Raw genomic sequence first — 15,868 nt, forward strand, 5'->3', positions numbered from 1 at the left:
AAAACAGCAAAATAAAAGCATAGAGTTGCCTCCAAAGGAGTTCCCATAAAACTGTCAGCTTATGAGACTGCAAGACTTCTTGCAGGCAAGAGGAGGCTGGCAAGTATTCAAAGTGATGGGAAGCAAGGACCTACAACCAGGATTACTCTATCCAGCAAACCATTGTTTAGAATGGAAGGGCAGATGAAGTGCTTCCCAGATAAGGTTAAGTTAAAATAATTCATCATCACAAAGCCCTTAGTATATGAAATGTTGAAGGGACTTATTTAAGAAAAAGAAGAAGATCAAAACTATGAACATTAATATAACAAGAAACTCACAACTATCAACAACTGAATCTAAAAACAAAAATAAAAACCAACTAAGCCAACAGCCAGAACAGGAACAGAATCATAGGTATGGGGATCATATGAAGGGTTATCAGCTGGGAGCGGGGAGAGGGAGAAATGGGGAAATGGTGCAGAGATTAAGAAGCATAATTGGTAGGAACAAAATAGACAGAGGATGTTAAGAATAATATAGGAAAGGGAGAAACTAAATAACTTACATGCACAACCCATGGATATGAAATAAGGGACGTGATTGCTGGAGGGAAGGGGGTACCAGGCAGAGGGGGTCAAAGGGGGAAAAGTTGGGACAACTGTAACAGCAAATCAATAAAACATACTTAAAAAAAGAAGACAGGTCTTTACTATATACAGGAAAGGATGCAAATATGGAAGGCTGACTGTTTATAGAAGGTACTTGAGCGTTTGGGTCTCTGGGGGGGTCCTGGAACCAATCCCCTATGAATGTAGGTAGTTAAGTTTGGGGGAAGTCAAAGCTTATATGTGAAGCTTGACTGTGTGAGGGGTCAGCGCTCCTAACCCCCACATATACACACGCACGTATACATACAACAATATAGTTTTTATAATGCTCACTGCTCTTAGTGCAAAGACTTTTCTTTTATTCTAGGAATGTATCATTTTACCTTTTGGGTGTTAAAAATGCCTTTTGTTTTATAAAGTAAGAGGAGTAGTTGACAGTGTGGTTGGGTTGTTATTTTGGTTTGTTGATGGATTTTTCCATGCTCCCTTGGAAATATACAAAACTGAGGCCTATAGCTTCTCTCTGGCCCTCTGTTTTATTTTTTTTTAAATAACTGTCCCATGAACTCCACAAATCTGGTTACTGCCAGGACCAGTGGGCTAAGTGCTCCCTTCTGGCCCTAACACTATAGAAGTCCCAGAGGAAGCAGTTGAAGGTCTCGAGTGTCCAGGCCTCTTCAGCAGCTCACTAGCAAAATGAGCAGCATTGGAGCAGCCAACAGACAGGAACCACAGGCCCCTAAACGGAACCCTGGGAAGGCTGTGTGTGCCCTCAGAGTTCCGAAGATTGTACCTGTGCCCATTGGGGCAGGTTGGCCAGACCTGGAGATCTGACAGGAAGCACCAGAGCCATTTCTGATTCTCTTTTCCTTGTCTGATGCTTGTTCTATACTGGGAGGCTGGTTGCATTCATTTGTTACCCAACTATAATGGCCCAACTCCTGATGAAATTAGGGGGCCAGCACAGTGCTTCATAGCTTGGCAACTCAGTGGCCCCTTTCTGCCTGCAACTCCCCTCCTCCTGCCCTTGGGCCCTGCTCTCCCAAGGAGGGCCTCTCACCCACAAAGTCATAGACTCCTAGGGCTTCAGGTCTAGAAGGCATCTGAGAGGTCCTTCAGTCCCACTCATCTATCCAAGGAAACCAAAAGGGAGGGTCCCCTGCCAGTGATCAGAGAGAGATGTGCAGGACGAGGACAGGAGTCCAAGTCACCCTCACAGAGACAGGCCGCGCCAAGGCAATGCCCCATCTCCTGGGCTCTGCACTAAGTCTTCCCACATGTCATCTCAGTCCATCCTCACAGGCACAAGCAGACAGGTCCTGTTCCCATCCCCAGTTTACAGATGAGGCAACTGAGGCTCAGAGAGTAAGCAATTTAACTAAAGACACAAAGGAAAGACATGCTGTGTCTCAGATTTGGTCCTGTGCAGTGTGACTCCTCGGCCAGTGCTCTCAGCTCCTAGGCTACAACGGCCTTAAGTCCTCTTTCTTCTAAAACCTGCAATATTCAGACTCTTCTCGATCGATACTAACATATGCACCTTTTCACTGGTGCTTGCGAATCCACCAAACAACTGCGTCTTACTTGTCACCTGTGCAGGGAGGACGAAACTTGTGCCTCCCTATAAGGTGTGTGTAAGGGTTCACTCTATTTCATATATGGGGCATGGTATTGGTTACTAATAATCACCTTGATGTCAAGGACATCGCTTGCCTTATCATAGACGTCCAATTGATGTTTCTTTTCAATGAACACACATACCAGTTAATTAATGAATAAAGGATGTGTAAGACATAGTCAGCCTCTCTTCTGAAGGTGCCAATAACCTGCCTGGAAGGAACTTAACGTAGAGTTGAAATAGAAGCGACCCCTAAATGATTTATGGTTTTAAGTGCTTGTCTTTGAGCTGGAGTGTCCTGAGAAGAAAGACAGCGCTGGGAGCAGGGTTCCTAGGGGACACTAAATGTGCAGGTTGAATGCCCTTTCTCCTCCAGGCCTGGCCGCATAATGAGTATTCAGATCAGAAAGCTAGTATGTGGCAGAGATGAGATATGACCATATCCAGTGTTTTTCCAAGACTCCACTCCACCTCTGAGCTCTTCAAACCCCTATTTAGGATACTCTCTAATTCCCTAGGTAGAGAACAGGCGCTCCTGACCCCAAGGTGCAGGCCACCTGACCTTGCTTCCGTCCTTCCCAAGCCTGGATGAAGCATTGACCCGTCACATGACTCAGTCCTTTCCTTCCCCATCCTATTCCTTCCAGGAGCATCACTGTCTCCGCATCAAGATCCTCGGGGACTGCTACTATTGCGTTTCCGGACTTCCTGAGCCCCGCCAGGACCACGCCCACTGCTGCGTTGAAATGGGCCTCAGCATGATCAAAACCATCAGGTAATTTGGGACCTCCTTCATAATCCCAGGTCTTCGGCATGCACGGTGGGGAGGACAAACTACCCCGTCTCTCCTTTGCAGTAAATCACGTGCATGTTGAAAGGTGAAATCCCCTGACTTATTTCATGAACACAGCATGCCCATCAGGGCTCCCCGATGAACCTAGTAGCTTCCTGATGCTCTAATCGTCTCTCAATTTCAATAACTTGTGCAGCTCATTTGTATTGCCAGCGTCCTTGTAGGGATTCAGCAAGGACCAAGATGTGCGTGATGCATGTCTTCAGGGAGGTAACACTGCAGGGGGAGAGGTGAGCGGATAGGCAAGTTCAGGATGGTACAATCAGCTCTGTGCTGAATCAGATCCAGGATGCTTTGAGGAATAAAGAAGGAACCGCTAACTCGTGCAAGGGTGCTGGAGAAGGCTTTCCAGAGCAGAGATGTCTAAGCTGTTTAACATTAGCCAGATCCTGGAGGTGGACGAGAGCTTGGAAGGCAGGAGAGACACGTGCAGAAATTAGGACGTGAACTTGGGGAGGAGAGCGTCATGACAGATGCGGTGCAGGCTGGGAGCAGCCAGGGCCTGCAGGACTTTCTCGGCCTTATCCTAAGGCCAGTAGGAAATCACTAAAGGGCCGCCCCCAGGGTTGGCATCCTGAATCTGCAACAGGTGCTATGGGCTTTGGCCAGTGCCAAAGAAGGGAGGAGTTCTTGAGGTCAAGGGCCGTGGGGCTAGACTGCTTACGGCTTTAGGACAGCAGCTCAGCATTGTCAGAGCTCCCCTTGAGGTGCCAAAATGCAAGCATCACACCCTCCCACAGCCACAGCAAAGACAGTGGCTCATGCCTTTATCTTGCAAAAGAAGGAGAGTCTTGCCAGACACAGACAAGCAGAGTCTCCTTGTGAGAGAATCTAAGGAATTGGGACGTCCCTTTCCAGAGCTTGGTGGTGGTGGCCCAGACCCTGTTCCTGATCCTTCGATGTGACGACAGATCCCTGGCTTCATTCAGGGTTCAGGCAGAGGTCTGTTGACATCGAGAAAGGTGGCCTACTCCCTAGTCAAGAAGAGGACACTAAAGCCCTTTCCTTACATATGACCATGCTCCATTGGGGTGACACTGGTCATTTCAAGCCTGAGCCTAAAACACTCCTAGTGGTCAGGGAGGGACCCAGGGTACCTCGTTTGGAGCCAGCCCATGAGCAGGGCCTGATCAAGGCGGTGTGGGGCTTTGCTAAGAGGAGTTTGATGAAAATCCAAACTTTCACTGTCCCTAAGACCAAGTAGGCAGGTGGAGAAAGGGACAGGAAATGCCCATTCTGCTGTTGCCTTCTTCTAGAGAAATGTAGAAATTCCCTCCTCCAGGGACCTTGGAGAAAGGAGCCCATAATTTCCAACCCAGAGTTCCCTTTGATCAGCCTTCAGTAGTCGGAAAAGGCTCCAGATGCTTCTTTGCTGTTAATTTGGACACTTGAGAGTTTTGCCTTAAAAACCCAAGGTCCTTTGCTAACATTTTGACTGATTTCAAGGGAAACTGTGTTCCCAGAAGACCTGATATCTTGTACCAGCTCTACCACTAATTAGGTGTGCAAGCCAACAAATAATGTGTGGACTCTACCATGTGTTGGGCACTGTGCTAAGCCCGGGAAATACAGGGAGGAACGGTCACTCTGGGGTGACCATTAGGGGACCATGGATGTCCATGAGGGAGACCACTTGGATTTTTTGTCTAGGAAATGAGGAAATTGGCCAGACCAGCTCTGAAGTCTCTGCCAGTTCTGAAAATCAGTGATGTATCAGCCACGTAAACATCAGGTTGAAGCAGCAAAACTTTCCACAGAGTTTCTTTTTAATTTATTTTTTAATTTTAGTTTTTATTTGCTATTCAGGTATACTTGACAGATAAAACTGTGCCTATTCGAAGGGCACAATGTGATGATTTGAAATAGGCATACATTGTGAAAAGATCATCACAAGGAAATTAATATATCCATTACTTCACAGAGTTGTTTTCTCTTTTTCTTTTTTTGATGAGAATGCTTAAATCTCCCCATCTACTCTCTCAGCAAAAGTCGAGTCTATACTACAGTATCATTAAGTATCGTCCCCATGTTGTACACTTGAACCCCAGAACTTGTTTTTACCTTATAACTAAGAGTTGTACCTTTGACCCATCTCTCCCCATGTACCCCATCACTCTGCCCCGGCAGCCACCTTCTTGGTACCAGTTTCTAGGAGGGCAGCTTTTTTTTAGATTCACATACACAACATTTGTCTTTCCTTCCCAGGCTTATTTCCGTTAGTATAATGCCTGCCAGTTTCGCCCATGTTGATCCAACTGACAAGACTCCCTTCTTTTTTAAGGCTGAGTAGTATTTCATCATATTTTTTATGAGCTTCCTTATCTATTCATCTACATCGTTATCTGTTCATGCGCAAACTTTCCATAGCGGTTTGTGCATTGAGCTTAAGCAAAAGATATGCTGTAGAGATGGGGCTGGAGGAAAAATGAACAGTCGTTATCAGAATTCTTGAAGGTAATTAGAGCATCCTCATTTATCTTTCTGGGGAGGAACCTATCTCTCTGGACCATTTTATCCAATCTACTCTCTCCTTTCTGAGGTTCTGGAGTGGGACAGTGAGAAGTGACATTTGGATAAGTTGAAATGACTCAAGGCTTTCTCTTATTAGTTTACCAAGTGTTGCTTTTAGTCCTTTAGAAGGAGACAATTCAGTAGGACATTTTTTAGCTGCATGAGTCAGAGTCTATTAATACTCAAACACCTCCTTGATCATGCAGTAGGTGACTGGAGGTCCGGCATTAATCCTCCCAGTTAATAACACGGTATGGTGCAGAGGGGTGAAGGAGAGCTCTGGATGTAGGCACGCCTTTGTCGTAATCGGCGCAGACTGCTGGAGTTGCCGCTCTTCCTGTCAAGTCCCGTACTCTCGGGAATGCCTGGCGGATGACATGTGCACCGGAATGTGTGTGCAGGACAATTCCAGTTATATTGCTCTATCGAAAAAGACTTAACAGTCTTAACGAACTATCACTTAGATGGAATGCAATTTTTCGTTCAGCCCCAAGGGCACTTACTTCAGCCAGAAAACTCCACAGAAGCCGTAAAGTCTGGAACTATGCGTGGCATTATAGTGCACGTGTTGTCGTGGAATGAGTGTCAATAAACTATTTATTGACTGGTTTCCCCAGACTAGATGCCCAGCCTGTGTCTTTGTCATCAAAGATGGATCCCTGCGGAGGCAGCGTCCCCGCCCTGTCAGGGTCTGTCCTTGTCCCTCTTTCTGGCATCTCCACAGAGTTAGAATCCCAGCAGCAGTCCCCAGAATGCAGAGCAGCTATAAGAGGCTGGCGCTTTGATCGTGTGACAGCAGCTAAAATGTTGGCTCTCTAGATCCCGGCAGCTCCCGTCGTTTCCTTTTAGAGTGACATCATTCTTGCACAAAAGGCAAAGCAACACTCAAAGGAACCCTGGTCCCTTATTCACAGGTCACTTCAAATCTGTGCTAGAGATTCTCCGTCAGTCACAGACGCGTGGGGACAGGGTGCGCCCATCAGGAAAGGCTGGATTAGCTGCTGCTCGTTGGAGCATCACAAGCTTCAGGAGTGAGCGCGAGTCAGGACAAGCAGAAACACGGAGAGAGGGAAACTGTTGCCCCAGCTCTGTCTTTTACAGCAGTGTGGCCAAGGTAGTTCTTCGGACAGGGAGATGTTCGTTGCTTCTGACGCCTGAAATCTGGCGTGGGCACCCAACGGATCAATGCACAGCTTAGGAGATCTCACGTGCATCCCTGACAGATGAGCGGAACCAATACCGAGAGGGGAGAAAAATCAGTAAGCCTCCGAGAATAGCAAGATAATAAGCTTTCGTCAAGCCTCAGATGAAATTTATTCCATCAGAAAATACTTGCTTTTAGAAACATGATCTTAGCTAAAGGAATGACCAAAAAGTAATTGAATGCAACTTTATTTCTAATGAAGCCTTTAATACCATCTCATGCATGCCTGTTCATAAAATTAAATGAATTAAAATAGGCTTAGATAATAGTCCCATTAAGTAGGTTGAAAGTGGCATCAGGTGGCTCCTCGTCACATGCCCTGGTTCTATTTTGGGGAGGCCTGATGGCTGAGAAGACACCTAATATATGGTGGGCTCCATTATAGGCAATATCTTTATTAATGATCTGTAAGAGTCTTCCTTGATGAATCTTAATGAAAATCACAGAGCCTGGCCTTTGCAGTGCAGTTGCTAAAAAGTCATAGGATGACAGCAGAATGCCAAGCAGGAGCGGGATCGTCCCCAGCTGGTTAATTGGAACAAAGGTCTTAATCCTTGCGGCAGGGTGGCCCTGCCAAGCAACGGGGCAGGACAAGGAATAAAAACCAGGAGTTGTTTGCTTCCCTTGCTGAGGCAAGAACACCCAGGCTCTCTGCTAGCCTCCTGGAGCCCTTTCCTTTCCCTTACCTATTGCTCATCCTTCCTTTTCACTTTCTCCTTCTCTCATCGCTCCCTCCCTCCCCACCATTGCTTGTTTCTCCTCTCTCTCTCTCTCTCTCTTAGTCTCTCTCTTTCTTCCTATAATGCCCCTTCTCGCCTTGTTCTGAAATGGCACTGATTACAGCATTCATAAGACCACATTCCTGTTAACAATGCGGCAGTTACAATGGTCTTCAGTCCATGGGTGACTGTTCGTTTCTTTTGCAAAATTATTTATAATGGTGAAGATGGAATATATCTAGTAATAATAATGTATAAATCTTATATTCATTGAATGTTCACCTTGTGCCAGGCAGACACTATGTTAAACAATCCTGATTCTGACAACAACCCTGTGAAGAAACCACTGTTACTTCCCTCATTTTTCAGAGGAGACATTGAGGCTCTGACAGGGTCAATGACTTCTTAGGCACAGCTCCTACGTGGCAGAGCAAAGACCCTGCGCCATGTTCATCTGACGCCAGAAACGTCCAGAGGAAGGAAAATGCTTAAATGTTGGCATGTTACAAAGTAGGAAAAGGGGTAGCCAATAAGCATCATGGTTTACATTAATATTTAGCAGCATAATAAAATGCTTGTGAGTTTAAAGAAACATGCACACACACATGCACACCATTTAGGGCAACCTCAGTTTTTTTAAAAAAAATCTCTTTTTATGGAAAGAGAGAAGATCCCAAAGCTCTGTGGTGGAAAATGGGTGGCTGGATCTTCCCTCTCACTTTCCCTCACGGGGGCCACACTGTCTTGAACAGGAGCCTACATGTCTTCCTACTGTGTGTCCACTCCCCAAACAGGGGTGTGATGCTGGAGGGAGGGAAATCAGCAAAGTGTCCAAATGCACTCAGCTTGGAGTCTGGCATCATGAGGGCTGATGGGGACCCACTTCTTGCTGACCTTGAGCCAGTGATGTAACCTTTCTCTCTCTGGCTTCCTTAGCTGTAAAATGGGGATACTCCATCCTCAGGTAAGCTCCATGAATACAGGAGCTGGCTTTCTGATTTGTCTGTTTGATTCACTGCTTATATCTGCAGACGTCTTCAAGAGATGTTGGTGAGTGAATGAATGAATGAATGAATGAACTGTATCTATAGTATAGGGTGGTTGTGGGGAATAAATGAGATCATGAAGATAGAAGGCCTGACACAGAAGAGGCAGTAGATGTATCCTAATTCTCTTTGAGCCTCAGTTCCCTCACCTGTAAAATGGACATTAATAATGCCTATAGCAACCTACCTTCAGAATTGCCATGAGTATCCATGCGAAGCACTTCGGGGAACTTTAACTTCAGTGCTTGGATATGACGTGGCAACATTCAGACTTTCAGCAAAGCAGTGGGCCCCCTGGTTTTGGAGGCAGACTGACACTTACCTCCAATGGGGGCTCTAGCGCAGATCACAGTCCAAGGTGGAGGTGGGCTCCATGGCCATCATGCCGGCAGCCCCCAATGAGACAGTGAGTGGCCGATGAGGTGCCCTTGCGTGAACTCTGCCATGTATGGAAGGAAGCGCGTTATAAGTCTGCTGATTTGGAGGACTCATTGGTAGGGATTGTATGGTCCGCCTTTTGGGCTGAGCCAGTCGGACGCCGTTGGTCCATATCCCCCTTCTTTTGAGGATGAAGTCATGTAGGAGGGTTGAAATGGACTCACACAGCTGGGGAGAGATTCCAGCTCTTCCACCTGTAGCTGTGTGTGCACTAACGGAGGGGACTTCCGGGAACTCAGTGTCTTCATTCTTAAAATGGCGCTGGGAACCATGCACAGGGCACTGTAAAGGTAAGGTTGACACTGGCACGGGACCCTCCACACAGTGACTACCGTCACCTCTCCTTCCAGCACGTTCAAGGGCACAGCTTCTTCCAGGCAGCTGAGGGCCAGCCCCTCAGTTCTCACTGCACAGAAAACCAGCTCATCCTTTTGAACCAATTTATGGCTAGGAACAGCCCAGGTGATACATTAAGTGGACTGGCTGAAGCTATTTCAACGTAACCAGAGCAGAGGCAAGCACAGCTTTAGCAAGAAGAGTAGAGTGATCAATTCGTAATTTTAGGGTGATCAATTTATATGTTTTTGATCTGATTCGGCCTGTGTAATTATAAGTTGGTATTGCTAACAAAACTTAGTAGTGGCCATTATTTTTGTATGTTCGGAGTGCACCAGGTAAAGCCCTTCATAGAAATGATTTTTCAAAGCCATCCTAACAACTCTGCAAAGGATTAGTGCCCTCTCCCGTCACACCTGAGAAAACCGGGACGTGAACACTAACAATGCAACTAGCCCGGAACCCCTGCGAGTAAGTGGAGAAACCCAGCTTCCTGCCAGGCCTGCTTTGATGCAGACGGTGCCCCTGGAGATGGTGACAGTGACTGGCATTGAGAAGCTAGGTCCTTTGCTCCAGCTCCCACAACCAGCAAGTGGTAGGATCCAGCACTGGAACTTGGGGCTCTGCCCCCCAAAGCCAAGGAGCTGGATGTCCATCATCCCACGGTCCTAAATGTCACTCTGCTGTAGGCTGTCCTCTATTCATCCATGTATTTCAGAGTGGAGAGGGTCTGATTTACGGATCAATGGTGGCTACTAGATTATTCCCCTTGGCCTTCCTCCAGCCCCTTCTGTAGATGAATTAATTTGGCCAGAAAGAACCATTTGACGCCCTTAAATTGAAAGAAGAATTCTAAGGTTCTTCATCTTTTACCACATACGAAGCTTCCCTCTTTAAGAGTTCAATTAAAAGGCATAACATCTTCACTCCTTTGCTGGTTAATTTTTGCATGATTGGTTCCTAGCATGATATAGAGCATCAGAAAGTAGTAATTATTATCAAGTGGATTCTCTACTTAAAAGACATCTTAGAAGCCTCACATGAAAAACAGGGAGAGCAAAGCTGCTTTATCTGAAGGGGAAAGGTGTGGAGGGCCAGTCACCCCCATGTCCCACTGGCAGGTTCAGAGGCACCTCCGTTGTTCCCTGGGCCCTTAGAAGCATCTTGGGACAACCCAGGGTTGGAAAGCAAGAAAGCCTTTGAACTTTGTCCGTTCATTCAGTGAACAGTCAGAGCACTGACATTATCTCTGTGCCAAGGGCTGTGCTAAGTGCTGGGCACGTGGACAGGTGGCCCTCTGCCCTCCAGAGGCTCAGAGGTGGGGGAGAAGAAAGAGAGGGTGCAGATATGGGAAGCGCGGCTGATCTGTAGTCATTTTTTTTATTTGTGGCTGAGGAGGCACAGATAACATCCCTGGGCTCTTTTTTGGAAGAATTGAACACAATTTGTAACTCAGTTCCTTCCCCACATGCACTTGAAAAATGTTCAAAGGTCCTCCTTTCGAGAACCGATCTGGAAACACAAAGTGTGTTTGTGGTTCTGGGTAACCACCAGGTAGGCTTTCCAAAGAGGATCAATGTCTGTAAATTATTCATAACTTTTACATAGTTTCATTTCTATCTTTCACTGAAGTCAAATCCCAGACATAACAAAAGGAAAGAAAACAGTACCATAAAGAAATTTTTCTTCCTATTATAATTTTTCTTTTGTAGAAGAAAAAAATCTAATCGTCTTTTCATTAAGATGTTCCAGCTCATTCCCTGTGTAATAATGTTAATTACCTAATGGCATTAGCGTGGTGTGCTGTCTAATCGTCCCTCACAATTAGTTGGCAAAGCACTTAAACATCCATTATCTCCTCTGGGGTTCACAAAGGCTCTGTGAGCGAAGGAATCAGCTAGAGCTTTATATTACAACGATTGAAATTCAAGGTCATATTAAACTATTTGCCCAAGATCACACACCATGTTGCAAAGAGCAAGGTTGCAAAACCCAGCAGCTCCAGGTTAGTCCTAGAATACTGTTGACAAAGTTTGTGAGCACAATAAAATCCTTTCCTTTCCTGGGCTGTCATTCTTTCCTCTATATAAAGCAACTGAGTAGCACTTAGGATGTGCCAGACATTATTCTCAACTGTCCATACATGTTTGCTTACTCACCTAATATGACAGTGCTATTATTAGTCCCATTGTATAGATAGGAGTTAAGTAACTTACCTGAGGTTGTACAGTTAGTAAGTGGCAGGGCAAGATATAAACTCAGGCAGCCTGGCACGAGAGTCCATGTTAACCTCTACACTAGAGTGACTTACATGGAATGAGAAGACTGTGGATTGAGACTGGTGATTGTAGCAGTCAGTATAATCCCGGTTATGCTGAAGTAACAAACATCCCCCTGAATCTCTGGGCTTTAAAACAGCGAAGATTTATTTTTCACTCTCATTTCCTATCCACTATGGCAGTGTAGGGGGAGTGGCAAGGTACCACTATACATTGTCCTCATTCAAGGAGGCTCCATCACAAAGGTCATTGACTGATGGTGGACATAGAAGAACCCAAAAAAAAGGAGTGTGGTTGATTGGGCTTTTAAAGCTTCTACTCAACAGTGGCTGCTATCACTGCTGCTCACATTTTATTGGCCAAAAACAACATGAAATATACAGGAAAGTGCAATCCTACCATGCGCTTGGCTATTGTAGCACAGGATCTAGTTGGTGGACAGTCCAAGTGACCTCCCCCCATGACCTGCCTCACGGAAACTGAAATGCCCCCTCCAGTGTTGGACACTATTTTTCCTCTTGCTTTGTTCATTTTTCTTCAAATGGCCTTTACTCTTCTCATCATCAGTGGATGAAGGGAACTATTGAGATTTTAATTTACAAGTTAAAGTTAAAACCATGGCCCAGAAACTAGAATCTTCACCAGGGATGACAGTCGTCTCAGCCTTTAGCTACAAGTATTCTTTCTAATCTCTGTGGCTGCCTCCCTAATATCTAATTTATTTTGATATTTTTATGTTCTCAACTGACTTCAATGCTTTTGCTTGAATAACTTTGTATGATCTTACAGTGTATCAGGAACAGAGAAAACAGAGCTCCTGTGCTGTACATGGAATCATTCACTCATTTATCCTTTCCCCAAAAGGGGAGCCATGTTGATCAGCCTGGCCATAGGTGAGGCAGGATCCTTCAGGATGTGAGAGGTACAAGGACTACTCAGCAAGTTGCCTTCAAGGGGCTTATTCTTTTTATCGAAGAGCTTAGGTGTGTGGGCATATGACACCCATCCATTCTTCCATCCACCCTTCCATTCAGTACACATTTATTGAGAGCTGACCAAGTTCCAGGCGCTGCATGTGTCAAGAGGGGTACCCGACACTGAGCCACGCAAAGTCTATCCTCAATAGTTTAGAGTGCAGTCGGGGAGACGGTTACAATACAGCACCTGAAGCCTTGTTCACGGGGGATGCAGTAGGAACACTGGGACAGGCACGTCATCCAGACTTCAGTTAAATGAGGGAATGAACCGGTCAGGCTGAGGGAGCATTATGGCGGTGGGGGAGGGGAGTGGGCGGAGAGAAACACAGGGTTCAGGCAACAGCCCGTGTTCGGATGGCTGGAGTCTAATGGGCACATGAGAAATGAGACTAATGATTGAGGCCCAGGACAGATCAGGAAGGGTTTTGTGTTCCAGACCAGGAATTTTCCATTCTGTCCTAGGGGCCAGTGGTTTCTAAACACTTTGATTCCCCCTCTCTATCAAAAATGATTATAATAATAAAAATAATTTATAAACTATATTGATTATCGATTATGTTATATTTACATGTTTTAAAACATACTATGACACAAACATGCAATATGGGATTTAAAGGATAATGATGAAATAAATAGTAATTTTAAACATTTTAATTCAATTACTGTACTAAAATCTTTCTGCTCTCATTCTTGTTTAGCGAGAGCAAGGGGTGTGAACTTAATTCTTTTTTTAAGAATCTTAATAGTTTGCGATACAGTGTCACAAAGGTCAGGTTCCAAATTCAGTTTATTTCTCTACCTGTCTCTAATGCTTATCAGGTCTAAATATATATTTTATAGCAACAGGCAGATCCAGGGGGAACCCGGCCCCGTGGCTGCGTTTTTAAGTCAGTTACGCGTGAGTTCTGTGTAAGGCTGGTCATGACTTTCTCCTCTGGCATCTCTGAGTTTCTCTTACAAGGTCATTGAAAGGCAATAGCTTTCTAATATTTTTAACAAATGGGTACAAACCGCACCGAAACACTTCATCTGAAGATCTGAAAACGTATTAGTGAGTGGGCAGCTCTGAGGACGTGGATAGATGACTTACCGCCTATGTGACCACCCAGTTCTTAGGGAGACGGAAACATTTCCAAGCTTCCGTTTTCAAAGCTGTCTCTTCAGAGCATGGGTTTGTTGTGAAAAGAATCAGTCTCCCCATCTAAAACTGTCATCTTTAAACAAAGTAAGCACGCTGGGTTTGTTTGATTTTTTTTCAAAATATTTGCTAGAGAGAATATTAATGGCAACCTATTATCACAGAAAAGGAAGCAAGTATGGAACCCTTGGGTTGTTTTTGTTTTTTTTTTTTTTGTCAAAGAAAAATGGATAAATCATCTTTAATTTTGACAACTCTTATAAGCATTTTAAAGTAAAATAACAGTTGAATTTGTATGTGGCATTGAAGATTTTTCTAGTTATTGTATTTCAAAGTATTATATCCTGTCAGTTGGATTTTTTCTACATAAAGGAGGTCATTTAACTCATAAACTAAAATTGTTAGAAACACGCTGAAAAGGAAGAAGGAATGTGTGTGCCGAGAGGAAACACTCCAACAGTAGAAATCTCTCTTTCCTCAAGACGTCTCCTCCAAGCTCATGGTCAGAGGACAGGCCAATAGGGACCCTGTAAGGTCACTAAGGTCGACCCATCTATCAAATTTCAGTGAAGCTTTTTTGAGGCAAAAACAAAAGCTATGAATGGAAGCTGTACCTTGTCTTCCTGCGCCCCAGGAGATGGCCCAACTCAGCCCTGGGGTGTGAGCGCCGGGCTCCTGGGATCACTGCTCTGAGGAGGAGCCCAGGACAGAGTTTTTAACAAGGGAGTAATGGAGCGACGAGGTCACCTGGTGTACGTGACAACCATGTAAGGCATGGGCTGGAAGGAGGTCAGGCTGAGGCAGGGACCCCAGACTGAAGCATGAGGGGACCTGAACTAGAGTGTTGGTGGGAGGATCGAAGAGAAGAAAACAGAGAAAAAGTTAAATAAGGTGAGAAATGGAATGTGGCATGAAGTGCAGAACCAATCATTTATCTCAAGTTCATGCACTAGTGACCCATGGGAAGAGAAAGATACTGATGCTGTGCCCTAAGACAGAGGTTCCACAGATCAGTAGTTTGAGAAAAGGGTAATAAGAGCTCTTAAAGGTTTAGATAGAATACTGAGGGAGTTTGGAGAAGGAAATCCAAGAAGACTTCATTGAAGAGATGGCATATAAATTGGCAGGAGTTGAACTAGAGTAGGAAAGACAGGGGTTGCTACCAGGGCCAAGGGTGGCCACCTTATGCATGTGTCTCTCCATTTATCTATGCCAATAGGTATGTGCGGTCAAGGACAAAGCATGATGTGGACATGCGAATTGGAATCCACTCGGGCTCAGTGCTGTGTGGCGTGTTGGGCCTGCGGAAGTGGCAGTTTGATGTCTGGTCTTGGGACGTGGACATCGCGAACAAACTTGAATCTGGAGGAATTCCTGGGTAAGCCAGAGCAAAGCCCTCCTCTCCTTAGTCATCATTGTTTGCTCACTTTGTGACAGCGGGTTCCTGTGTGCAGAATTCAGGGGTATAGATCTAAGAAGCAATTATTTGGGAGAAGATAGAACCCTCCATGGTCTGAGATTGTTTGGGTTTATATTTTTCTGCTTTTTAAATGTCTGGTTATTTCCCATTCCTATCAATCAATATACGTAGGAATAAACTCAACTTTTCTTTTTCCACTAAGAGAGCCCCCAATTCTAAAGATGTATTAAGTACCTACTATGTACTAGACAGTCCGCTGAATATCATTACTGCATCGCATCATTTGATCTTACAAAACCCCACGTAATAAATATTAGCTTCCTTGCTTTAATGAGGAAACTGAGGCTCAGAGAAATTAAATGTCACATAAACACAGCTATTACATGCCTCACTACACATCACTGCCTCCCATCATTAAATTTTCAGTTCAGTTTGCTCAGGGCTGTCCTTTTATTATGAATCTCCGGGCACTCGGTGTGTCCCCAAGAGCCTAGCACTATGCTTGGCACCTAGGAAGAAGGAAAGGGAGGGAGACACACAACTCCCCGGCACCGTGGTTCGTAGTCTGGACCCTGGAGCCACACAGAAGTGAATTAAAATTCTTTTCCTGCCACAGACCAGCCAGGTGGCCCCACACAAAGCCTTTCACTTCTCTGAGCCTTGGATTCCTAGATCGGTGATTCTCAGCTGCAGCAGGAATCTGAGTCACCTGGAGGGTTTGTTAAACCACAGGTGGCTG

General features: G+C 45.2%; 1 protein-coding gene across 2 annotated transcripts in view; it reads left to right on the top strand.

The window, feature by feature from the left end:
- Positions 1-15,868, top strand: part of ADCY8 (adenylate cyclase 8) — a 157,786-nt gene that overhangs the window by 66,403 nt on the left and 75,515 nt on the right. For both annotated transcript variants that reach the window (XM_090283353.1, XM_090283354.1), the window contains exons 5-6: positions 2,856-2,983; positions 14,929-15,087. In XM_090283353.1, the coding sequence (XP_090139479.1) occupies positions 2,856-2,983; positions 14,929-15,087 (287 nt within the window). The remainder of the gene's footprint in view (positions 1-2,855; positions 2,984-14,928; positions 15,088-15,868) is intronic.

The sequence above is a fragment of the Furipterus horrens genome, unplaced genomic scaffold (assembly GCF_987537825.1).
Source record: "Furipterus horrens unplaced genomic scaffold, mFurHor1.1.pri manual_scaffold_7, whole genome shotgun sequence".
NCBI classification, from domain to species: domain Eukaryota; kingdom Metazoa; phylum Chordata; class Mammalia; order Chiroptera; family Furipteridae; genus Furipterus; species Furipterus horrens.